This window comes from Artemia sp. Qi Xiang Cuo, chromosome 7 (genome assembly GCF_049724085.1).
Source record: "Artemia sp. Qi Xiang Cuo chromosome 7, ASM4972408v1, whole genome shotgun sequence".
NCBI lineage: Eukaryota > Metazoa > Arthropoda > Branchiopoda > Anostraca > Artemiidae > Artemia > Artemia sp. Qi Xiang Cuo.
This window is the reverse complement of record NC_142800.1, coordinates 8,166,194-8,193,682: the sequence shown is the minus strand read 5'-3', so window position 1 is coordinate 8,193,682 and position 27,489 is coordinate 8,166,194. Positions and strand designations below refer to the sequence as shown.

General features: G+C 33.5%; 1 protein-coding gene across 2 annotated transcripts in view; it reads right to left on the bottom strand.

The window, feature by feature from the left end:
* Nucleotides 1–1,987: 1,987 nt before the first annotated feature.
* Nucleotides 1,988–27,489, bottom strand: part of LOC148949911 (uncharacterized) — a 49,043-nt gene continuing 23,541 nt past the window's right edge. Inside the window, exons 4-7 of one of the 2 annotated variants that reach the window (XR_016141947.1) lie at nucleotides 25,426–25,709; nucleotides 13,274–13,708; nucleotides 11,492–11,621; nucleotides 1,988–2,392 (exon numbers count right to left, since the gene is read on the bottom strand). Coding sequence is in view for 1 of the 2 variants with exons in the window: in XM_089091367.1 (XP_088947493.1) it covers nucleotides 2,300–2,392; nucleotides 25,426–25,709 (377 nt within the window). In the remaining variant the exon portion in view is untranslated. The remainder of the gene's footprint in view (nucleotides 2,393–11,491; nucleotides 11,622–13,273; nucleotides 13,709–25,425; nucleotides 25,710–27,489) is intronic. The other variant, XM_089091367.1, reaches the window with a different exon arrangement.

Sequence of the window (27,489 nt, the reverse complement as noted above, 5' to 3'; positions counted from 1 at the left end):
CGGAAATTAAAAGTTCTAGTGCCCTTTTTAAGTGACCAAAGAAATTGGAGGGCAACTTGGCTTACTCCCACGCTCATTTTTTTCCCGAAGTCACCCGATCGAAATTTTGAGAAAACCATTTTGTTCAGCATAGTCGAAAATTTAATTAATGTGTCTTTGAGGATGACTTAATCCCCCACTGTTCCCGGGGGAGATCTGCAAGTTATAAACTTTGCCCATTGTTTACATATAGTGTTGGTTAATGGCAAGTATACAGGCGTTTTCAGTTTTTTCTAGTGGGGGGTCGGGTTTAGAGTAGGGGATACGTGGGACAATCTTTCCATGGCGGATATTTCCTTGGGGGAAGGGACATTTCTATGAAGGGGTTGCCAGATTTCCCAGCCTTATTTAAAAAACGATAAGAAAGTAAATAAAAAAACAAGTTTTTTCCAACTGAAAGTAAGAAGCAACATTAAAACTTAAAACGAACAGAAATTATTACGCATATGAGGGGGTTCGCCCTCTTGTCAATACCTCGCTCCTTACGCTAAAGTTTTTTTTAGTACTTTCAAAAGAGCTATCTATTCTAATTAACCGGCCTTTGTGATTCAGGGGTTTGTGATTCGGACAAAATTCAAACCTTAGCGTAAAGAGCAAGGTATTGACTAGGGAGCGAACTCCCTAATATACGTAATAAAAACATACGAATATAGAAATTCGTTACGTAAGTTAATTCGTAACTTACGTCAGAACAAAATTTCGAGAAAGCCAATTAGCCAAAAAAAGGAAAATTAATTTGCGAATTTTGTTTTAACTATTCATGTACGGTGAGCCAAAATCAAAGCTGCATTAACTCAAAAACGTTCAGAAATTAACTAAAAAAAAACAAATTTTTGTAACTGAAAGTAAGGAGAGACATTAAAAATTAAAAAGAAAAGAAATTATTCCGTATATGAAAGGGGCTTTCCCCTCCTCAACACCTCGCTCTTTATGCTAAAGTTTTTATTGTTTTAAAAAATAAATTTGTGAGACTGAGTCAAACTTTAGCGTAAAGAGCGAGGTGTTGAGGAGGGGGAATAATTTCTGTTCGTTTTAAGTTTTAATGTCGCTCCTTACTTTCAGTTAAAAAAAACTTGTTTTTTTTAGTTAATTAAAAAAGGAGCAGCCCCTTCATGTACGGAATAATTTTTGATAATTTTAAGTTTTAATGCTGTTTTTTACTTTCGAAAGAAAACACTTATTTTTCGGAGTTGATTCCTAATTGTGCTTAAATAGTCCCAGGAAATCCATCTCCTCCTCCAAACTCTCCAAGTCTGTTGGGTTTAATTATCATAGTATCAACAACAAAATACAACATAGATTATATAATTAATCAAGATTTACAGGAGTAAGGTATCTTCCAATTCCCTTCGCTTTCTAAAGCTTAGAGCCTATTTCACCTTTATTGAAAACTTGCGCTTTTTTGAAGTCTGTTGTTTCAGCTATTATAATATAAAGAATAACACACAACAAGAATTATATAACTATACCAATCAAAATTTTAAAGTAATTTTAAGAACTGTCAAAATTAATAATGGGTTACAATTCCCGCCTCCCTAGCTCTCTAAGAGACTTGAGCCTCATTTACGCTCAACTGAGCACAATATGTGTTTTGAACGGTGCTTTTTTGATTTATTACTGTTTGAACAATAAAGAAAATGATACTAAAATAATGTTCACGTTTGCAAAAAGAAGTTTTCCTTGAACAATTACATTTGCGATGGTACAGTTTGGTTTTGCGGTTTTAGAAGGCCAAATTTTTGTGATGAAAACTTCTTGTTAGAACCTTACAGTTGAAAAATAATAAATATTTCGTTTTATTCAATATGTTACAAAATGGAGTATAAAACGATGTATTAAAATTATTTCCACTTTATTTCTTTGAAATATGTGTACACTCTGTGCCCACATATGACTTGGATCTTAAGGATCTAGTGCCGTCATACTTACTTATTTACTTACATGTGACTTCCAAAACTAACATTAGTAAAACTTAACCACTGTGCTTAGATTTTTGGAGAAACTTATGAATTTGAGAAGCAATTAGTGAATTTATTACACTTTTTTGCATTCAAGTGTAAGTGTTCCTAGGGAAAAATGGTAAAATAAAACTTACTGCATATCGGTATATAAAAATAGACTAATTACTAAAATCAACTTACAAAAAGGGTTCATTCAAATTAACCACATGAGGATATATTGCTTAAATGACAAAAAATTACAACTACTAAGAAAATATGATTTTGCTTAGGAGCCCTTGAAGCCTCGTCAATAAAAATATTTACATCCTGCAGCCAGAGAGTTCTGGCTTATCACAAAGTTGATCAATTGTGCCAGACTGTTTATAGTTGTACCAAAGACCATCCGGACAATGCTGAAACAAATAAAAACGATAAAAACCAGAAAATAAAGAAACTACGCTTCAAACAAATTTAAAAAAAAATGCTCTTCTGATTAAATTCTATAGACTATAGATAATTTTTGATAGTTTTTGTTTTTATTCTTTTGTCTTCTCCAAAGTTTATGTTTTAAGATATATGTAGACAATTCCAGAGGCCATACAAGTTTTTTTTTCATATGCTGACCTCCACAAGTGTGAATTTATTCCAAATTGTACCCTTGATTTTTGTCGAAGCCCATCACAAAAGTAGCGGGGCCATTTAAGGTCCGACGACAGCCCACCCACTTCGAATCCCGATCCGGACAATTTTTTTTAAATTTATAACACAGGGAAACTAACATTAGATTGCTGGTTATGTTATGTTGATGGTTATGTTGTTTGTTAATCTTAGTTATGATATGTTATATTGATGTTGTTTGATGGTTATTTGTGTTGATGTTGTTTGATGGTTATGTTGTTTGATGTTTGATGGTTATGTGATTTGATGTAATGTTGGGTTATGTAATGTTGTTTGTTGTTGGTTATGTTGTTTTTTGGTTATTAGTGTTATGTTATTTTGATGTATTTTACTGGTTATAATATGTTATGTTGTTTGATGGTTATGTTTTTTGTTGGTTATGAGTGTTATGTTATGTTATGTTATTTGTTTGTTATTTTGTTTGTTGGTTATGAGTGTTATGTTATGTTGATGTTGTTTGTTGTTTATGTTACGTTGATGCTGTTTGATGTTGTTTTTTGGTCATTTGATGGTTATGTTATGTTTTTATGTTATGTTGATGTTGTTTGATGGTTATGTTAGGTTTGATGTTTGTTGGTTATGTTGTTTGATGTTATGTTATGTTATGTTGATGTTGTTTCTTGGTTATGCTGTTCGTTGATTTTTGATGGTTATGTGATTTGATGCTATGTTATGTTATATTGTTTGTTGGTTATGTTGTTTGTTGGTTATGTTGTTTGTTGGTTATATTTTTATGTTGATGTTGTTTGATATTTCTTTGTTTTGTTGATGGTTATGTCTTTTGTTATGTTTACAGGACATATTCAAAATAAATGGTGTTACTAGGTGAAATTTGCAAGTCGTTTCATGGCGAAATCATGTCTAGACAAATTCCCAAGTAATTGAACTCCCATGCAATGTTTTTCTAGAAAAAAACATGCCACCTTTAAATGTAAAAACATAAATCCCCAGGTGCTTGAACTCCCCACGTTGTTACTAGGCTAAATTCCCAGCTAGCAAGCATGTCTAGACACATTCCCAAGCGGTTCAAACTATTGATCGAGAATCAGTTTCTTTCTGGAAGTGGGACACTGTACTTGGATGCTTATACATTATTTAATATTGAAATTAATGATGAAATGGGACCTAGAGTGCCTAAGGTGGTCATACAAATTACAAGGGGTTCTCCACTAACCCTATAATGGTACAAGATGTATAGTGGATATGTTATAGAAATTAAGCAAATTCAAGTCGGAAGAACAAATGTGCTTCACGGCTATGGTGAATATAGCGCCATATACAAAGACTACAAGATGGGATAAATGAGCTGGTGAAATATATTGAAGAGAACAATTTATAGAAAACATTTTGTATTTGGTGGTGAGAATGTTAAAATGGATAGATTTGAGAAACAGAAAATCATGCATAATCTGTAAAACTGGATAAGTGGTTAGTTTTAGATGATGACTTTTTGGAATTATCTCTTCAAAGAAATATATTTTCCAGAGAAATGTTCAACGATATAATGGGAATTGATTCCCTTTCTTTATACAGTTGTCATCGTAAACCTCAAGCTTTATTTATAGATATATTGATTGAGACAATTGATATTGTGGTTTTGCTTTTAACCACTACATAGACGGCCATCTTGTACCTCTCCTAAGAGACATTTTTCTGGTTTGAGAGTCAGTTTGTTTTTGGAAGTGTAAATGAAAAGCGTAAATGAAAGTGTAAATTATGCAACCCATGTAAATTGCATAGAGGATATGTAGCACAAATTAAAGACTGTGATTCTTGTCTTGAAGAGATTTGTGACTCTCAAAATAGAGGATTATTATGCTGCAATTGTCACTATGATAAATGTTATCAATAGGAAAATACTTATCTTGGCCTGATCGCGAATACCCTAAACGTGAGTTCAGTTTATTTTTAAGAGATTGGTATCGTCGTGGTTTTAAATTATTTCGGGAAGAAGAACCTGGTCTACGCTTCAACTGCTAGAATAGTAAAAAAGAACAAAAACGTTGTGAAGATACTGGCTACTTCGATTATAAACCTACAGACTTTTATTTTGCTGTTACAGAAAGTGACTCTTCATATGATAATTTTGTATTAGAAATTGCTTCAAATAGACAAATTGAAACACGTGAATTTTATCATATGAATCAGAGTAGTATTACAGACTTTACAAAGAGATTTCATAAAAATATAGTTACCGAATATTGTAGAAAATTGTGACTCTGACTTTGCACATCAAGACAAATACAATTTGAATCCTGACGAGTTACCACCACTTATCGTTTCAGATGATTACCTATCCGTAGAAGAAGAAATCTAAAGGAGACAGTGTTTTGTACAAAATTTTATTAATAAGGAAATTTACATACATTCTTAAAGCATTTCTCTTTTAGGGCACCGAAATTTCTATTACAGAGGTAGGTTAGAGTATTTTACACTAGAAAGTCGTTCAGTCGAGGATTGTCACCATAAATCTCGAGGAATTTCATGTAAGTATGTCCACAACTTCGAAAAATAAAAGTTTGGTTTACAGTTATAATTTAGAGTTTTAATTTAGAGTGTTAGTTTAGTTTTAGTTTGAAGTTTTAGTTGAAGTTTTAGATTACTTTTAGTTTAATTTAGTTTTACTTTAGAATTTCAGCTAGAGTTTTGTTTTAGGATAGTGTTATAGTTTACCTTTATTTTTAGTTTAGTTTTAGTTTAGCGTTTATAGTTTACTTTTAGTTTAAGTTTAGTTTTAGTTTAGAGTTTAGATTTTTAGTTTAGAATTTTAGTTTAGAGTTTTAGTTTAGTTTTGGTTTAGAGTTTAGAGTTTACTTTTAGTTTAGTTTAGAGTTTTAGTTAGAGTTTTAGTTTAATTTAGATAAAGTTTAGAATTTTAGCTAGTATAATAGTTTAGATTTTTAGTTTACTTTGATTTTTAGTTTAGTTTTAGATTAGAGGGTTAGTTTAGTTTAGTTTTAGTTTAATTTAGCTATAGTTTAGAATTTTAGCTAGAGTTTTAATTTATTATTATAGTTTACTTTCATTTTTAGTTTAGTTTTAGTTTAGCGGTTTTTTGGTCTTTTTTAGTTTAGAGTCTTAGTTTAGTAATAGATTAGTTTAGTTTTAGTTTAGAATTTCAATTTAGAGTTTAGATTTAGAGTTTTAGTTCAGTTTAGATTTTTAGTTAGTTTAGTAGTTAACAGTTATAGTTTAGTTTTAGATTAGAGTATTAGTTCAGTTTTAGTTAGTTCAGTTTTAGTTTAAAGTTCTAGTTAAGAGTTTTAGTTTAGTTTTAGATTAGTTTTGTTTTAGTTTAGACTTTCAATTTAGATTTCTAGTTAGTTTAGTATTTAAGAGTTTTAGTTTAGTTTCAGTTAGTTTAGATTTTTAGTTAGTGTAGTAGTGAAGATTTTAGTATAGTTTTAGTTTAGACTTTCAATTTAGTTTTTTATTATAGTTTAGTTTTAGTTTCATTTAGTTTCACTTTAGAATCTTAACAAGAGTTTAGTTTTAGTTTAGAGTTTTAGTTAGAGTTTTAGTTTAGTTTTAGATTACTTTAGTTATAGTTTAGTGTTTAGTTTTAGATTAGAGGGTTAGTTTAGATTTCGTCAGTTTTTTAGTATAGAGTATAGTTTAGAGTGCTAGTTTAGTTATAGCTTAGAGTTTAGAGTTTTCGTTAGAGTTTTAGTATAGTTTAGTTTTAGTTTAGTTGTAGTTTAGAGTTTAGATTTTTAGCTTAGAATTTTAGTTTAGAGTGTTATAGTTTATTTCTATTTTTAGTTTAGTTTTAGTGTTTAGAGTTTTAATATATTTTTAGATGAGTTTAGTTTTAGTTTATTATTTTAGTTCAGAGTTTTAGCATAGTGTTATAGTTTACTTTTAGTTTAAGGTTTTGGTTTAGAGTTTAGATTTTTAGTTAGTTTAGTAGTTATAAGATTTGGTTTAGTTTCAGATTAATTTAGTTTTTGTTTAGAATTTTTGTTTTAGAATGTTAGTATAGTGTTATAATTTACTTCTAGTTTAAATTTTTGGTTTAGAGTTTAGATTTTTAGTCAGTTTAGTAGTTAAGAGTAATAGTTTAGTTTTAGATAAGTTTAGTTTTAGTTTAGTAAAGAGTTTTGGTTAGAGTTATAATATAAAGTTTAGTTTAGTTTAGTTTTAGTTTTGAGTTTAGAGTTTTTAGCTACAGTTTTAGTTTAGAGTTTAGGTTTGATTCTTAGTTTAGAGTTATAGAGTTTTAGATTAATTTAGCTTAGAGTTATAGTTTAGAGTTTTAATATAGAGTTTTCTTTCTTTTTGCAAGCTGGAGTACGTACAAGTGATCGAAGGTGGTATGTCTGCTGCTTAACACGATCTCACAGCTGAACATTACCCTCAGTTAAATTTAAACAAAGTTCCGACAAGAGATTCATAAATTCCTTGTCGGCACCAGGTTTGAAATTTGCTTTACTAAGTCAAAGTTTTGAATTGGCTAGCACAGAAAATAAATGCCGATGTTCGTGCTGCTTTTTCAGTGTCATGATTGTGACTAATGACCTTTTTTATTGTTCACGGTTAGATATACAATAATTTCATTATCAAAATTATCAGTGACTACACGCAACTCTTCGGGTGTGTTTTGTTTCAGGTCCAATAAAATGTATCCATAAGGTTTATTAGTTGCTTGATTGTATGCGGAAAGTAAAAATTTAGGTTTGCCAGGGTAGAGTTGTTTATTGAGAATTATAAGAGAACTCAAATCCCGAACAACTCTATAGATGATATAGTAGGTACAATTCAATGCAAGTGTTCTCATACATTTACTCTGATGAAAAAGATTATGGAGAACAATAGTTACAGAAATATTTTCGTGACGGGACCGGACAGTAGACAATCGTAACATTTTCTTCGACCATTCTTCACTAGATACACTTAAATCATTAATGATCAACCACGAGTTTGGTGCAATAATATTAAACACGTCAAGCCCTTGTATAAATTTTATGCTTGGACCAAGAGTCATAAGATTCTTGTCATATTCTATTACAATAATAGATATTTGTCGGATTCTCTAAGAACATTTTATCACGGTTTTGAATGATTTTTGTTAAAATTGTCGTTTTACCGGACATGGACGGTCCGCAAAGAAACGATCTGAAGGATGTTTTAAAGTGATACATACTCTTCCACTGTCAAAAATCAACTAACATATCCTAACCTCAATCTGTTGAATAAATAGTCAAAGGAAATAGAATACATGGTTTCTTTAATTCATGTAAAATATTCAACATTAAAAATATATTTACAACATTAAAAAAAAAACACTTTATCACGATCGGGTGACCAACGATAACGGCGACCGGGCCGTCACCTATGGTGGCTGGTGATAACAGTGGCCAAGCCAGCACCCGTGGCAACAGTGGCAAGATAAAATAAATAAACACTTAAAAACACTTGAAAATTACTGCTTTGCGCAATGGAAAAAAAATATAAAAAACAAGGCAGTGTCAAGCTGATGAATAAAAAAAAGACAGTGCCGAGCTTGTGACGTGAAATGCGGCCCCCTCCTCTCTCCACCAACAGATGGCCCCAACTCCCAAAACTAAAGAGCTTTATCCTGAACGAGTTGCTTTCTATAATTTACACATTTAACTCGACCTGAATTTAGATAGTGACCATGTGGTAGTGCTCTCACACCACCCTCAGGTACATAGACTTTGTCCGATATGGTGAACATGGCATTTTTCTAAACTTGAACTGCATAGTTTTTGTATGTTAAAGAGTCAATGGCCATGACAATCGCTCTTGGAACTAAATTATGCTCTATAAAAGTTCCTATAAACACTCATGTTGAAATTTCCTTTTACATAGTTTGCTGCACCCCTTTGCAGACTTTTTTGGTAGTGTCATTTTGAGTTTCCACGCAGTACACCTTCGCACCGGGAAATATGCAATGCGATACCAAGTCACTTCCCGTTTCTGATGATAGGTTTCACAACTGATTTTGGGGCCTGGCATTTCACCAGCTCCGGACAGCGAGACTCATCCATATAGAAAAATCCAACAACGTCAAAACATCACGTGCCAAGTACATTTTACAATTCTCCCACCCAGTTTTACACTCTCCCTTTGCCCGAACTCTTGGCTAATTCATAGTCGGCAGTGGTGCATTGACGCTCACAAAGAGAATCATAAAACTCTGCGATGGGCGTTAGTCTTTCTTCACTTAGCTTCGAGGCGGAGCTGTAGTACTCGTATGGATATATGCCCTTACACGTTAATACATCATACAGTTCCTCATCTGGAAAGTGCTTTTTGAGGAGGGGAAAACTATTAAAATCATCGCTTTTCTGTACTTCAATCAACTGCCTTAGAGACCTAGGGAAGAAACTAAAGGAATCAAGGAAACGGATTGTATTCCAGCACGTATTACCATTATCAATTGATTGTCATTTATATTCTAAGACTATTAGCTTTTCAGATGATTTTGGTATGATGTTATATGAAAAAGAACCATCTACCCATGCGCCATCTACAACTTCACCTTTCTGCAATTTTGCCAACGCTTGTAATATGAATGTCTAATCATATTTGGAATGCTGCATGTAAACCGGTAAAAAGTATCGTTGCTTAAAATTTAAATTACACGATTTATGTGGGACACCTTGAAAGTTACTTCCCCTTGATGAAATCTCTTTGTATAAATGATCATCATCGCGGGTTGTCGCATCCCCCTCATTAATTTTTTCTTACAAACCCAACAAATGTCTTGTTTTTTAATAGGCAATTCGTCCTTTGGTGATAGATTCATTATATAGTTTGTACCGCGCAGTCGTAAAATTGCCTCATTTGCTGTTTCAATGAGAGCAACAATATCTTTGCCAACACAATCTTTTCCATCCAACATCTCACAAAAATCTACCCATTGCATGGTATTGCTTGAATCTCTCCGCCCGACTCGCAAAATAAATCGCAATGGGTTCATGTTTTTTCATATTATTCGAATTTGACAGATCCAACACATCCATGAGAGCAGCCTCAATGTCTAATGTCACCTTGTTGCTCTGCAACAGTGTGTTCTGAAAGCTTTTGAACCATAAGGTGGTATTGTCCCCTGACACCGTTTCCACAGACTGGTACCCATGATGGTTGCAGTGTCTCAAATGATTATTGAATTTTAACTCTATAAGGAAAGCTGAAAGACACATTGGGCAGTAATAGCGTAGTTTTGTTTTTCCCCTGACTTAAAATCCTGCTAATATTTGGAATTGGAAAGAAATGTCCAATTGATTCAGGATCTTTGGCTGGTACGTACAGAAGCCATACGCCTTGTTACACTGAGTCAATGGAGGGTGCCCTTACGGAACAAATTACCCCTTTTTTATCACTTAATTCCCCATCTTCAAATTCTTCATCAAACTGTAAAACTGTACCCCAACTTTTAATTGTTCATTAGCCCTTTCAAAAATATCAATCTTCTTAAGCGTTATTGAAAACTGACCCTTTAAACAAGTAAAATCTACTTTTCGAAAATCTGATCCCTCCTCACCGCCATTTACTGCCGAATCGTCTAATATTTTGTTACTAACAGCATCTCTCTCGAGTTTAAGACCCGCTACAAGGACGGAATACTTGAAACACTCCAAGCCTGTGTCAAAACGAAAGTTTAGTACACCCTGACACCCCTTTAAATTACTAATATGTTTTTTCTAAGTTAGGTTTCATCCTCCTGCCCCTTAAAACAAATTCCCTTTTAAATTTATTAATATTTAGTTCTAATTTTTCTAAAAATAATACAGATAACCCACTCCCATTCTCATTATACCCCTTCATCATATTAAAAATTTCACCAGACCCATCCGAAAACACCCTCATAATTCTGCAAGTCTGGGTGAAATGTCTGCATTCTTGTTTGAATATGGTGGTCATGCAAAACACCAAAACTTGCATTAAAAAATAATTTGAAATGTGATGGATGCTTTTAAAGAATCCTAACCTCCCGTAAATTTTTTTCGAGAAGTCACCGAATCATGCTGACGTAGTGGTGTGCGGTTTTTATAGGGTTCGTTTGAATACTATCACCTGACACGGAATTAAATGGGTCACAAAACTCGCCCCTTCACACATGAATGTCACACAAAGCGGTATCTGCTAAATAAAAATCAGGCAATACTGGGGGCGAGCCAGCTCCACTTCGTCCCATATCACTGTATGGGGTTGTCTCCACCTCACTCGATGGTAACTGAAATACAAATTCATAGTCAATATTGAGGCCGAGATCCCTCTCAAAACTGTCTAAATTAAAGGGTGGTAAACTAGCCGAACTCGCCCCTGCACTTAAACTTCCCTTGTGTTCACTCTCTGTACATACTTCCGATGGTCCTGGTGTAGGTGCTGCTTGAACCTGTAAGAATAATAATAGAGTATTAGCTCACAAGAAGCTATTGCCCTATGAAAAAGAGAGAACTGCTATGAAATGGTACCATGTCCTCTTGGAAGTGTAGACACCCTACTACTCACTGCGTTATGAAAGGGTACCATGACCTCTTTAAAGTGTATGCACTCTACTACTCGTTGTATATTGAAGGGATACCATGCCACCTTGAAACCCTACTGCTCATTGTATTATGAGTACCATGCCTCCTTGGAAGTGTAGACACTCTACTACTCATTGTATTATAAGTACCATTGCCTCTTGAAACCCTAATACTCATTGTATTATGAATACCATGCTCGCTTGGAAGTTTAACCCCTGCACTACTCATTGTATTATAAAGCCTTGAAAGGTATGCCCACACTACTGCTAATAAATGCTACAAAGCTCTAAAAGACGATTTTTTGGTTGTATTTAAAAAAAGGCAAGGAAAACTTACCAAGGGGTGATTTGGTTCTGGACACTTGGCTAGAAACTCCTCGGCCCATGCCATCAATTCATCTGAGGCCTCCTCGACTGCTCCATGGGTTTTCCCCAATGCATTTTACGACAAGTTGGTCAATCTCAGCCTAAAAGAAACAGGTAGAATGAAACTAGCAGGGTCTCTCTAAATTCTTAGCTATGAAATGAACTTTCCCAGGGTCTCTCCTCCATTCTCTCACGCCCACAATACTATTTTTAGCATATACTTCTGCCTTTAATACTTAATCAAAAAGGTAAAACAAAAGAGTATGCTCTTAAATGAATAAAAAAAAATTAGAGTAAAAAGCAGAAAGTGTGAAAAATTGTCCTAAAAAGTTGAAAAGAGCCTTATTATGGGAAGGCATTCACAACCCCCTCCAAAAACTAGCGAGTAGGTGCTAGAAAAGGGGATAAATACCATTCTTTTTAAGGGACTGAGTCTTAAAACTAGGGGGTTATTAAGCCTGAAAAAAGACAAAAGTAGCGAAAAAGGCAGAAAAAACAACACAAATTTAGGTATGAATGAAGGTAACAAGGGGAGGGAGATAGTTGACCCCCTCCGAAAAATAGCGAGTAAGCACTTATTAGTGTAAAAGTCCCTTCTAAGCCTGAAAAGGCGAAAAATACACCCTGATTTCTAAGGGACTGAGTCTTAAAACTAGGGGATTATGGAGCCTGAAAAAAGACAAAAGTAGCGAAAAAGACTGAAAAAGCCTTTTAATATCTTTAACATGTGAAGTACAACATTATTATGTTGAAAAATAGTTAGATATTTCCATAGCGCAGGTAAGAAAAATGATTAAAATTCCCTTAAAGGGTTGAAAGAGGCCTGGAAATCGACTAGGCAAGAAATATAAGGTGGGAAAATAGTGAAAAATAGGTCTAAAAAACTTGAAAAACTAATCTTTTTTCTGGGTCCCTTGAAACTTGGGGGGACATTAATATTCTAGGAAAAAGTTTTGATTCTTCTGCCAAGCGAAATGCAACATTATTATGTTGAAAAAGTCGTTAGATATTTTCATAGCAAAGGTAAGAAAAAAGGTGAGAAAAAACTTGAAAATTTGGCTAGTCTAGACAAAAGGTATGAATGAAGCTAACAGGAGGGAGGGGCACGAATGACTCCCAAAAGCTAGCGAGTAGGCGCTTCAAAGCTGAAAAGAGTCTTAACCATGAGTCTTTTAAAACTAGGGAGGAAACTTTGATATTCTAAGGAAAATCCATACATATAAAACGAGCAAGCACTTATTATTGTAAAATTTTCCTTACAACGCTTAAAAAATGGCAAAAAACAAGCTTATTTCTGAGGGGCGGTAAAATTTAAAACTAGGGGGAGGGATTTAGAAAGGTAAGAGTAGCCACTTAAACATTAGAATAAGATAGACTAGAAAATCTAGGTAAAACCTCTTTAACGTCTCTAACATGTGAAATACAAGATTATCATGTTGAAAATGGTGAAAATTCCCTTCATGGGCTGAAAGAGGCGAGAAAAATATGAAAGGTTCTCTAACAGTAAACTAGAAATTAGTTAAAAATATCATTATTAAGTTGAAAAAATGGCAAAGATGTCTGCAGTAGGCAGACAAAATAGGCAGGGGGGGGGATAGTGAAATTTCAAACAAGAGGTAGGGGGGAAACTTTAACATTATAGCGGAAAGCTCTTTATTATTTCTGACCAGCTTTTACTATTTTGAAAATAGTTTTGTTTAGATATTTCCTTAACCTAATCCTGGTAGAAATTAGATTAAAAAAATTTACTTACTTCATCAATTTCAATTGAAAAAAAAAACCTTAGGGCTCTTGAGGCCCTTGGTAACACATGATGGGGGACAGCCTCATGATCTTGTGTAGGTGGGCCTGCGGCATTATGAGCAGCCACCCAATCTTTTTTCAATTTTCTGCCAGGTTGCATAGGGGCCTGCGCGGATTGAACTGCGGCTTGTGCGGATAACGTGACAGGTCGATGATGTGGATCTTGGGCTTGCAGAGCTTGTCTGTAAGGCGCTCTGTATGGCACAGCCCTGGAAGGGCTGGGCTTCCTTTGCCCTGGTAGGGTTGGCCTTCTCTTGATGGGGAGCCGTGGGCTGCGCTTGCAATGCTGGTCTGGAAAGCATGGACCAACGGCCATACTGGACAACTAGGGTCCTCACCGGTGTTGCTTCATTGCCCCTTGTCTTCTTGCTCGGAGGGGCCAGGGCTGGGAAATTTTAGAAAAATTAGTATCCCCTACAAAAGTCATAGAAAACAGAAGCTATAAATACTTAAACATTGTCTAAAATAGGTCAACTCTTTTCAAGAAAGCATATAACAGTTATAAAATAATCTAAGACCATTTAATTAGACCCCCCTCCTTTCCAAGAAGACAAAACTGGATAAAAACTTTATTGGAAACCATAGTTCTGCCATTGCTGTTTCTCCTTTCCGCCTTTAGATAAGTCAAGCCTTTACAAGAAAAGTAAAATTTTTGAGAAACCAGCTAATAAGTAGAGAAATATCCTTATTTTTTGAAAACATTTAAATACACTTCATGCTAGAAATAAACCCAAAAATCCCTTTTTTCCCGTTTAGAAACAATAAACAGCTTAAAAGCTAGATTTTTTATCTAGAAGGTAAATAAATGTATTTATTGCCCCCCTCCTTACTCAAACAATGTCCTGGCCTAAAGATCTCTATTACGCAATAATTTTCCATAGAAAACAGCTTCCTAGAATTTTGTAAACCCTGTAGTCTTAATTAAGCCATTCCTTGTTTATGAAACTTTCCTTGTCCTGGGAATTGCACCCTTATTTTGTTAATTTAGACAAAGCTTGCGTGATAGATTTTGATTAATGGCAAGGTTTAAACAAGCAGCTCCCCTCGTGAGTTGCATTCAGATGTCTTTGTTTAGACTGCAAAGACAAACGATTCTATTTTGATGAATGCCGAGGTTTTAACAAACGCCTCTAGACAAGATTGCAGAAAAGACACTTTTTGAGTAAATAATTCTTTTTTAAACGAATTAAATGGTAATGAATATGGGAGGGGGGGGTTACATAGTGAAAAAATAGTATGTTTTAAAATAAGTCAAGTATAAAGTTTTTTTTTCGGGGGTGGGGGGGGGTAACTATAGAGAGAAAGGGACTTACTTGCTCATAGAAATTATCCATGCTTTAAGGTACTTGTTGTGTCTTCAATTGCTTAAAAGAGACTGATGAGGAAATGGTTCCCATTCTGGATATTTATAGCATACCTTAAAGGGAGTAGTAATCTATGGCTTTTAATAGAAAAGCAACGCGGGGTAGTTCAAGCTTCTTGGGATCTATGTTTGGACATGCATAGGAGGCATGTTTTTGTCTAGAAAGACATTGCATGGGACTTGAAACACCTGCGAATGTGTCTAGACATGAATTTGCCTAGAAACAACGCGGGAATTCGGCTAGTATCACCATTTATTTCAAATATGTCCTGCAAACAAAACAAAAGACATGACCATCAACAAAACAAAGAACCGTCAAACAACATCAACATAACAAGATAACCAACAAACAGCATAACCAACAAACAACATAACATAACATAACATCAAATCATATAACCATCAAACATCAACAATCAACATAACCAACAAACAACATCAGCATAACATAACATAACATTAAATCACATAACCAACAAACATCGAACATTACATATCCATCAAACAACATCAACATAACATAATAACATAAAATAACCACTACATAACCAACAAAAATGAAACAACATCAAACAACACCAATGTAACATAACCAACAAACAACATTAACATAACATAACACTCATAATGAACAAACAACATAACCAACTAACAACACAACATAAAATAGCCCTCAAAAGCAACAAACCAGATAACCAACAATCAACATAACATAACATAACATCAAATCATATAACCATTAAACATCAACAAAACACAACCAAGAAACAACATCGACATAACATAACATACCCATCAAATCACATAACCCTCAACATAACATAGGCAACAAATATCAAACAACATAACCATCAAACAACATCAGCATAACATAACCAACAAACAACATCAACATAACATAACACTCATTACAAACAAACAATATAACCAATAAACAACATAACATAACATAACATCAAATCACATAACCATCAAACATCAAACAACATAACCATCATAAAACATCAACATAACATAACTATCAAACACCATCAACATAACATAACATAACCAACATCAACAAACAACATAACCATCAACATAACATAACCAGCAATCCAATGTTAATTTCCCTGTATTACAAATTAAAAAAAAAGTGTCTGGATCGAGATTTGGATGGGGTGGGCTGTCGCCGGATCTTAAATAGTCCCACTGCTCACAAAGTCGCCCAATGAAGATTGGATCATGACCAACTTGAACCAAGAAATAAGTGAATACTTAAACTGAAAAATATTTTACTAGTTCACGACACTCACCAATTATTACCAACTGACCTTAAATTGAAATAGAATTTAAAACATTTTTCTTCGGACTCAAAAAAATCACCCTCAGTAAATTTTGAAATTTTTACTAACTATAATTATATAAGAACTGATGTCAAGAATTTCGAAATTTCATAGACATGTTAATGTTTATACATTGTGATAAGGCTCTCTTTTAGGTGTAATTGTAAATTTAAATCCTGACTAAAGGAAGTGATTTGCAGACTAAGTATGAAGAACAGAAGAATTTAACATAAATAGTGTATGTCTGTTTGATAATTGGGGTTATTTTAACGGTAAGCTGTTTTTTTGAAAAGACGCTATTCGCACTTTATATTGTGGTAATTTTTACCTTTTGTAATGCTAATTTAAATATTAATCATAATTTCTTTTTGTTTTGGCTCTATTCGTTTTAGTTTTGATTTCTGATGATTTTAAGTTTAGATTATTGCATAAACGTATTGCTCTTCGTCTTTGATTATAATTATATCTTTACTTCTTTTCGTAAATAATGCTTTTAAGAAAAATTATTTTGATTAATTATACATAAGAAAAAAAAACTTGCTAAACGTCTTACCATTTGATTATAACAAAATTATCCATTCGATGGTCTAGATCAGTGGTCCCCATACGCTTTCAGCCCACATACTATAATAGAATTGAGGTAACAAAAGAAATTTCAATAAACCACTCTGTTGAAGAAGAATCTACTGAAGTGTTATCTTTTGTTGAAGAAAAATTAAAGAAACTCTTGACTTGTATGAACCGGATGTAATATTGTCAGTGTATTTTAGTCTGGTTAGAAGTTTGTGATTAGCAACTGTAAATCAGCTCCTAATTTTAGTATAATTCAAAAAGGTGTTTGCGCATGAGTATGTGTTCAATTGCATCTGAGCTCTATTCACTACTAATTTTACTCTAATAAGTTTAACTATTTACAAAAGGGTTCAGCTACCAGTTGGGTATATTCAACCAAAGAAATATCTTTTTATAAAGTCTGAATGAAGAAACGTTAAATTTGACAATAAGCAAACAAATATTCATCTCTAGTTTTCACTTTTGAAGGAAATAGATATTCCAGAACATTATATTCCTTCCAAATTTTATTTGCATGTCAAAAGTTTTTCAATGAAGCCAGTCATTTCACAATTAGTTTTGAATTAATTTAAAATATTACTTTATAGTTTAAAACTGATCTCTTGAAATCTAGCAAATATACCAGTCATATAAGCAATGCCATTAATTCAGATAATAAAATTTTGCCGCAAATCATTGGCTTTATTCTCTAGAAATTAAAGTAATAAATGAAAGAGCGAAAAGAAGTGTTCGAAAAATGTGCTTTTAGATAGCCAACGTACTTCTTCGTGAAGTAGTAATGTTGAAAATTACAGCCTAATTATTTTCCAAACAGTATCTCATTTAACACATTTCCTTTTATTTTATTAAATCCTTTAATGACACAATTCGATGGTAAAAGAGTTCGTGATAACGAATTGTAAGGAAGGGGCAACGTGGCTCAATAGTAACCAAAACTTAAAAATTAAAATTTTGATACAAATAGATATGTAGAAAATTGACTTATTATGCTGATTCCAAATATACTTCATTAAGTTTAGTGTTACCCATCAAACGCTTTGAGCCTGAGAAAATTTGTCTTATTTTGGAAAAAGCGACAAAACACACTGAAAAGTCAGCAAATCTTAATTAAAATCACACCAACAGATTCAGCATATCAGAGAACCTGATTGTAGAGGTTTCAACTTTCTATTTGTAAAAAAGTGAAATTTTCTATATTTTGCCTGAAGAAAGATCAAGGATGCGAAATTATTTATTTGTTTTGTTTTCACCAGGGATGATCTTATCGACCCGGTGTCATAGAATATTGAAGAGGGCTCGTTTGAACGGTAACTACAAGCTTTAGAGTCTTTTTTAAGTGACCAAAAAGATTGGAGGGCAACTAGGCAACCCCTCTCCCACCCCTTTTACCCAAAATCGTCTGATCAAAACTTTGATAGCCATTTTGTTATTCATAGTTGAAAGGCCTAATAACTATGTATTATGTTATAAATTGACCCCCCACAGCCCCATGTGAAAAGTTCTTAAGTTATGAAATTGGCCTGTTGTTTACGCTTAGTATTTGCTATTGGGGGAAGAAAAGGAGAACAAATTTTCAAAGAAGGGGGGGGCTACACAGGGTGATTTTTTCTTGGGGAGAGAAGTATCCAAGGGTGAATTTTTCAAAAAAAATTTTACAATGAGGGAATTCCCCATAATTCCTACACAAAATTATTTTTATATATCTGTTGTTTATCTTTCTCTTTTCTTATCTTTGTTGTTATCTTTCTCTTACTTATCTTTCTTTCTCTTATCTCTCTCTTATCTTATAGTTTCTTATCTTTCTCTTTTCTATCTCAATTTTACGCTTGGAGATGTTAAGGGTAATTGTCCGAGGTGTTTTCATCGGAATTGGATTGTCTGAAGGATATTACCGTGGGGAGTGGGATTTTTCCATCGAAATGCAGCCAGATATCCTGGCATTGTATAAAAACAATCAAAATTAAGTAAAAAAAAGTTTTTTTCAACTTAAAGTAATAAGGAACATTAAAACTTAAAACAAATAGAAATTATGACGTATATGAGGGGGTTCTTCCCCTCGTCAATTCCTCGATCTTTACGATAAATTATTTTTAGTAATTTCAAAAGAGCTATTTATTCTAATTTAACGGCCTTTGTGATTCAAGGGTAATTCTTATAGAAATTGAACAAATTCAAGCTTAAGAGCAAGCTATTGACGAGAGGGTGAACCCTCTCATATTACGTATATGAGGAAGTTTGCCCCCTCGTCAATACCTCGCTCTTTACGCTAAAGTTCGAATTTTGATAAATAACAGCCGATATAAGCAATAATTAATTTGTGTTATTTTCCAGTTAATCTTAGCATTGAAGTTTACCTTAACCAGCTTCATAACTATGTTTTTATATGATAATAAACCAAAGATATTATATGTCTTATGCTTGTGGTTATTATTAAATAAATAAAAACCAGGTTTCTACAACTGAAAGTAAGGGATATCATTAAATCTTTAAGCGAACATAAATTATTACGTAGATCTTTTAAAGATTTTTTCTTTCATTCATTTCAATCATTTGAGAGTTGCTTAACTTGTAACTTTTATTTTCATAAAAATAGTTTCAACCTCTTTGGCCATTTCGTTACTATGCCTTAGAAAATTAGGTCTTCAAATATCACTAATTTGTTACTTGGGATAAAATTTTCCATGGAGAAACTTCTCATGGGGGAAAAGAATTTTCCATGGAGGGGGTCCCAGTTTTCCCGACATTATTTAAAAAACGATCAGCAATTAAATGAAAAACAAGTTTTTTCAATTGAAAGTAAGAAGCATCATTAAAACTTAAAACGAACAGAAAATGTTACGTATATGAGATGGGTTGCCTCTCCCCAATGGCAATAGGTCACTTTTACGCTAAGGTTTCTTTTTTAACTTTTAACAGAGGTTATTATCGTAATTGAACAGCCTTTGTGATTCAGGCGTCATTCTTAAATAACTGGAATAAAAAACAAACTTAGGTTATTATAAGGTTATTATTAGTTTAAGAAAAGTAGAAGTAATGTGCAAGTCTTGTTTTAATGGTTTTTGTACGGTGAGCCAAATTCAAAACCTGCATTAATTCAAAAATATCCAGAAATTAAATAAAAAAACAAGCTTTTTTAACTGAAAGTAAGAAGTGACATTAAAACCTTAAACGAACAGAAATTATTCCGTATATGAAATTCCGTAATTATTGCTTTTTAAAGCAGAGTTTTGAGAAAGTCAAACTTCAGCGTAAAGAGCGGGGTGTTGAGGGAGGGATAGCTCCTTTCATATACGGAATAATTTCTGTTCATTTTAAGGTTTTAATGTTGCTCCTTACTTTCTGTTAAAAAAATTTTTTTATATTTACTTACGCATGTAAAGGTGATTACACCTTCTTCAACACCATGCTCTTTTCCTTAAAGTTTGAGTTTTGTCCCAATTCTTTAAGACCGACTCTTGAGACGCAAGGGACATAAATTAGAACAATAAGAAGCTCTTATAAAAGCACTGCAAATTTTTGTGTAAAGAGCGAGGTATTAAGGAGGGGGAAACTTCCCTTATATACAAAATAATTTTTCTTTGTTTTAAGTTTTGATGTTGCACCTTGCTTTGAGTTGAAAAACTTGTTTTTTTTATTTAATTCATGCTAACGCTCACTTTTAGTTTGACCAAGTGATTTAGTTGAATGAACGAATGAACCAATAATACATTCAATATGACTAATACAGTATATCCGCTTCGGTGTCGTCCTTCCATTTTCGATGCACCATTAGTAGCAACAAAAATGATATTAGACAAGGGTATCGTTTCTACATCAAAAAGGTTTTTTATTCATTGTCATGTTAACCTTTCTCATCAGTACCTTGTGAAAATGACGTTCTGGTATTTAGAAGGCACGGGAAACGTTAGGCGTACTTCTGATTTTGGTAGTATGTCCTTGTTTAAATTTTGACATGGTTACTTATTGTAATTTTTGTTTGTTTAGTGTTTTATTTATTAATTGATAGTGATTTGTGGCCATTATATGCTTCAGTACTACTTTTATTTTTTATCTATAAATGTATTTTTTATTTATAAATATATTTTACTTTATAACTTTTATTTTTAATTCTCTTTGTTTGTATTTAACTCCTTATTTTTCTTTAGAAATATCGATCCTGGTTATTTTTTATATTTAACAAAATTGTATAATCGTATGTTTGTATATAAGAAATCTTGGTTCTTATAAAATCTTTTATATTCTTAAGAAAAATATCCAGTTTTTTCCCAATTCTATATTCCATTTTTACCCAAATATTCTTCCACAACAACAGTGCATTATCTACATAACAATATAAGAAATTACACTTTCTTCATCCTAGACCAGGAAAATCTATTACATGCGGTTCTAGGCAAATACCCCCCCCCCCCCAAGCGAATACCCTCTGGAAAGTACCCCTCCTGAAAATACATCCTGCAGAAAATACCCCCCCCCCCCCAGAAAACACGTCCCCCGGAAACAGCTCTCCCGCGAAAAATACCCCCCACAAAATATACCCCCCTGGAACCCCCCCCCCCGATGAAAATACCTATCTGGAAAACACCCCCCCCCCCCCCCGAAAAATACCCCCCGTGGAAAATTCTCCCGACGGCAAATACCCCCCCCCCCCCCGGAAAATACCCCCAAGAAAATCCCCCGCGGAAAATACCCCCCCAGAAAATACGCCACCGTGGAAAATACCCCCCCCCCCTCCAAAAAAAAGTGTGGAAAATAAAGGTTTCCAAATTTGAGAATTTTATTTGAGTTTTATTTTTTTTAATTTCTGTAGGGTGATGTAGTTTTGGTACTTGTGTATTATGCGCCACTCATCCAAGTTTACGCTGTGTAAAATTCGAGAACACACCGTTTTTTTTTGTTAGTTTCTTAGTTACTTTAGAAATAAATTTGCGCTATATATTTGCACATTAGGGGGGGGGGGGTAAGCATAACGGGTCGGCCTGGAAAATGTTTTTTGTACAATTATTCTGCAAGTTAGATAGATAGACAAATAAGTGTATTTTAAAGCCAAATATACGGCCATGAACACAGTAAAATAGCATAAAGGAATATAGTGAATAAGGGGGGGGGGGTGTTTAACCCCCCCAAATGCCCTCCCCCATGAAAAATCCCCTCCCCCTCCTTCGGAAATCAGCCCCCTTGGAAAATACCTCCTCCTTGGAAAATACCCTCTTGGAAGATACCCCCCCCCTGTGGAAAATAAGGTTTCTAAATTTGAAACTTTTATTTGAGTTTTTTTTATAGTTTCGTTGAAAAGTGCTAAGTAACGAGAAAAAGGGGAATTTACACACCAGAAATGTCTTAAAAACTTAGAAAAACAACACAAATCAACCTGTGTTGAAAAGACTCCCATATTATTTTTCGCAATTTTTGGCAAGAATGGGTGCAAAATTAAAAAAAATTGAAGAAGAAAAACAATTTAGGCAAACAATCGTCAATATTAAGCTAAAAAATATGGCACCAAAAAGTTCAAGAAGGTTTGGCTATCCTTTGAAAAGATAGTTGGCTTTGAGAACCAACACATTCTAAATTTTTTAAGTTTTTACGGACAAAAGTGTTGTCAAATTCTACGAGTTTGTTTTTCATATCTTCCAAGTGTAAAATTTACCACAAATTACCATTAACAAATAAATGAAACCCAAAACTAACAGAAATTATAATAGATAGCCTAGTCAAACTCAAAACGACCAAAACGTAAAAGGAGTATGGCTGACAACACCCATGTCTTTTTCAGACCAGAAAATAATTTGCACTTTACTTAAAAAAAAAACATGTCTTGTCAGTTTGATATACATATTGTGATATCTATTCCTTATAGTCTTAATACTTCTTTATTTGTTGAAGTCAAAAAAGTGAAAACATTTAAAATGTATTTTGTTTTCAGTAAAGTGCAAATTACTTTCTGGTCTTGACGATGCGTGGGGGTTGTCAGCCCTACTCATGCTAATTGTTGCTATTTTGAGTTTGAATAGGTTATTTATAGTTATTTATGTTGGTTTTCGGCTCAATTCATTTATTTGTGGTGATTTGTGGTAATTTTACCCATGAAATGCTACGAACCTGAAAAAATTTGTCAGATTTTCGGAGAAAAGGGAAAAGACCCCCTTGAAGTCATATAATTTTAATGAAAATAGTGCCATCAGATTGAGCGGGCTTATTTGAACGGAAACTAAAAGTTTTAGTGCCCTTTCTAAGTGATAACAAAAATTGGAGGGCAGCTTGGCCCCTCCCACGCCAATTTTTTTCCCGAGGTCACCGAATCAAAATTTTAAGAGAGCCATTTTGTTCAGCATAGTCGAAAATTCAATAAATATCTCTTTTAGGATGACTTAATCCCCCACAGTTCCCTGGGAAGGGCAAGTTATGAACTTTGCCTATTTTTTACATATAGTATTGATTATTGGAAAGTATAGAGACGTTTTCAGGGGGGGGGGGATTTTTTATGGTGGGGTGGGGGTCGGAGGAGGGAATTCTCGATGGAGCTATGAAATATCTCAGTGAGTGTATTACATCCTGATTGCAGCAATACTAGTGACCCACATTATCTTGCATTTGAAATGGTCGCTTGCTAACCGATGCAAATATCTTAGTGTCGGGCCAACATGCTTGACCCAACGATTCGGCTTGTTTAGACCCAGGTTGCATAAATTTCACTTTGGTAGATTTGTCTGTCTATCTAATATGCAGAATAATTGTACCAAACACATCTTGCATGCAGACCCGTTATGCTTACCCCTCCATCCTAATATGCAAATCTATAGCGCAAATTTATTTCTAAAGTAACGAAGAAACTATAAAAAAAACCGGTGTGTTCTCAAATTTTACACAGCGTAAACTTGAGTGAGTGGCACATAATACACAGGTACCAAAATTCCAACCCCCTACGGAAATTTAAAAATAAAACTCAAATAAAATTCTAAAATTCGAAAAACCTTATTTTCCACGGGGGCTATTTTTTGTGGGTGGAGGGGGTATTTTCTGCGGGGGTATCTTCCGGGGGGATTTTTCGCGGGGGGGGGTATTTTTAGAGGGGGATATTTTCCCGGGGGAGTAAACACCGGCCACTTCACATTATGTATTAGACAACCCTAAACTGTAGATTAGATGGAACCGATTTTGCAAATGGGGTCCGAGCATCCTTTATCCAACTTATTTGACTGTGTGTTAAGTTCTTTGGGTTTAATCCTTTAAAGATAACAACACATTATTATTCAGCAACTTGTCAGCTGAAACGCTATAGGCAAATAGGTGTATAACAACACTAGTCACGAGTGCTCTAATGTGATATTAGCTTATTTACGCACCCCTGAAGGTGTGTCACATCTCAATTTTACTTTCTCTTTCTTCTTACATATTTTTCAGTCTTTTTTTTTAACCCAGACCGGTAATCCAAATAACCTCTGACGTCATTTACATCTTAGTGAAACACTTACGATAAGTAATCAGGCTTGTCGGAAAAGTTATCTTGGAATGCTCGATAAGACAAGCTGGTGTTAGAATCTACTCTGCTGTGTTAATGTATCAGCCTGCCTCACTCCTTGTGATTCATGCTAATGCTAGAATTACACACATTTGTGTGTTTATACTGTACTTTGGCCGTAAAAATGACCATTGATATGTCTATTCTTATTCCTTTTAACCTTCATATTAATGAAAGTGTGCTAAAATAATTTAGTTTTATTTTTAATGTTCTGTGGATTCCCTGACGCTGTTCAGACACCCTGAAGTGGAATTTAATTTTTTAAGAACTACCTGACGGATTCTAGGGACCGTTTGGAATCCATAGAGGCAGCCTTAGGAAAATCTGGTCGAGATGATAAAAAATAAAATAAATTGGTAAAGAGCTTGAATTTTGGTAAGGTTCATAAGACTACATGGAGAACTCCAACGGAGTTTTAAGATATTAAATATCAGGTAGTCAATATAGTTTAAAAAAGACAGTGGTTTGGTAAATATATTTACATTTCAGAGAGTAAGATAAAACCTTGGTGAATCTTATACCAATGAAACGAAAACGAATTTAAAACGGAAATATTTTGTTTAAATACCGTGTTTACTAGCAGGAACTTAAAAATTGGGAATGGCAATCCTGGTAAAGCCAAAGAAATTAATAAGATAAATAGTCAAAGGAAAAATAAATAAAATATAATAAGAGTTTCAAATTTTAAAGAATAAAAAAAAATCCTGGTAAAAGTATTTCTTGAAATAAAAAAGATCTTATATATAGGGTCATTCATATAGTTAATACGACAATAGATTGGTGAAAACTTTTACATTCTTGTGAAAAAGAAAAACTTCAAGGCAATAGATGCAACTATTTTTAATAGTAGTAAAATAATCAAATTAAAAATAGTACTTTCTAAATTTTATGAATATAGCAAATGGATCAAAATTGGTTTTCATAAAGTCACAAGGATCCTATATATTTAATAGTTTATGGGGCCAAAAGGCAGAGCAATTATTTTAAAATGGAAGATTTTCAAACAAAAACAGATAGACAACAAACAAAAAACGCAGTTAAGATTAGATATAAGTCGGTCTTATCAATCATGGTAATCGTTTATTTTAAATTATCTCCGGGAAAATATTTAAGAAATTAAAATCCATATTTACTCAGGTTTATCACCATGACAGAACAAGAATAAGAAAGTGAAACGTTGGTGGCTTTCAGACACAGCTTACCTGTATTGTGAATTGCTACATATGCTAAACATACTACATGTTACATGATTTTTCATAATATAGCAAAAAATCAAAATAAAATCCAGACAAAGTTTCAGCTCAAAATATGAATGTTCAAAATACCTGCAGCATCATTTTGCCCTCTTGAAACTTATAAAACATTGTGCAATTAGTTGTATAATCCAGCATTAAATAAGGTACGGTGAATGTGTAAGGACCATCTACTTCATTACATGCACCCTTTACAGGTTTATTTGTTACTTCGGCACTTGCTTTAGTGGTAGCCATCTCTGTAGTTTCTGAAGCTGTTTCTGTTTTATTTTCAGTTGTTGTAACAAATGAATCCTCAGTTGTAATTTTTATTTGTTCCTCGGTGTGTGTAAGGTCCTCAGGGTGTGTACCACATTCTCATATAGAAATAAAGAATGGTTATTAATAAAACTATAGACTCTTAAACTTTAAACCTATTAGTCAATCTATAAGCAATGTAGGATACACATTCTCTGTCTCAAAATAATTATATTTTATATCCGATATATCACATGGTAAATAATACTCTGCCAAAAGCCTATGCCTTTTATTAAACGACTGTTCCTTTCAAGTTTTTGAAGACAGCACATAGCGGCCAAAATTCCAAAAAAAGTAAAAACGAATACTTACAGAGAAATTTTTTTATCTAAATTTATTCAGGCATAGTGGCTATCATAAAAATTTATCAAGAATTTTTTTTTCAAAAATGTGTTTAAGACCGTTCAAAATGGTTGAACTTTGAAGCTAAAGGTTCTTCATTGAATTTACCTGTAAGAAAATCTTAAACTTGAGACTCTTCCGGATCATGAAAAACAATGAATATCACTACTGGCATAAAACAGATCTCCTTTCCTTCCATTCTGATATCCAAGAATTAATTTTTTTTTTACATAATTGCTGAAGCAGTAGCCCAAACCAGGGAAGCAATTAGTGTTTCTTAAATCAGGAACAATAACTATCCCAAGGTTTTGACAAGTTATTTCGAAGCTTTTTTTTTCGATCATTTTGAAAATCATTCTTGATTTCCTCATAGTCAGTGAAACATAGACACTAAACAAAAAAATAATAATCACAATTATTAAATGCCAATCATTCATGGCTTGCTCTTGAGTTAATTGTATTAAAAGGAATATAGTTTTTGTACGAGATATGTCTCTTTTCTTACATTTTCTTTCTGTGCTGATATGAAGGATGACATATTGCCAAAAATTGTCCTTTTGGGCCAACCGTCAAGGACTAAAAGGAAAGCAGGTCATCCGCAGGTGAACTTGGAGGACTTCAAAAAGAACGATTTAAGGGATATGAGAACATCCTGGGAGGATGTAAGGACGAAGGTTTTGAATAGATTGGGATTGTGGAGGAACGTGCGTAGCTGTGTTGGCGTCAGATAGCTTGGTGTTACTGTAGTAGTACAGTAATTGCCGATTCTGCCCCACATATCTCATTCATTCAATTTACATATTTTCAGTTCATTTTACATAATTTTAACATCAAATATTGCACATTTTGAATATTTTCCATCCCTACATTCAAAATGAAAACAGGTCCTTGGAAATCAAATTTGGTCTAATTTTTATACTTTTTCACAATGTGAACACGGGTTCTAGGCCCCAACTAGATCACCCCATTAATTTAAACCATTTTCAATTGAGTTCAATACATTTGAAATAAAAATTTCCAACATTTTTACAATTTCACATCATGAGCTTTAAGATCAAAACAAGTCTTGTGGAATAAGAATTTGATGAAATTGTGCAATAAGAGTTTAACTATATTCCATTATTCCTCTACTACTGATAAAATGTAAGCAAGGAGCAAGGAGATAAATGATAGCAAGGAGCGACCCGGCTCAATGGTAACCGAAACTCTAAAAAACGGAATTTTGATACCAATAGATGCATCAAAAGAATCATATTTTAATGCTGATTTTAAATATATAAGTTTCATCAAGTTTAAATTTGCCCAACAAAAGTTACGCGCCTGAGAAAATTTGGCCCTATTTAGAAAAAATAGGGAGAGACCCCCTAAAACTTATAGAACCTTAATAAAATTACACCATCATATTCAGCGTATCAGAGAACCCTACTGTAGATGTTTCAAGCACCTATTTACAAAAATGTGGAATTTTGCATTTTTGCCAAAAGAAAGATCACGGAT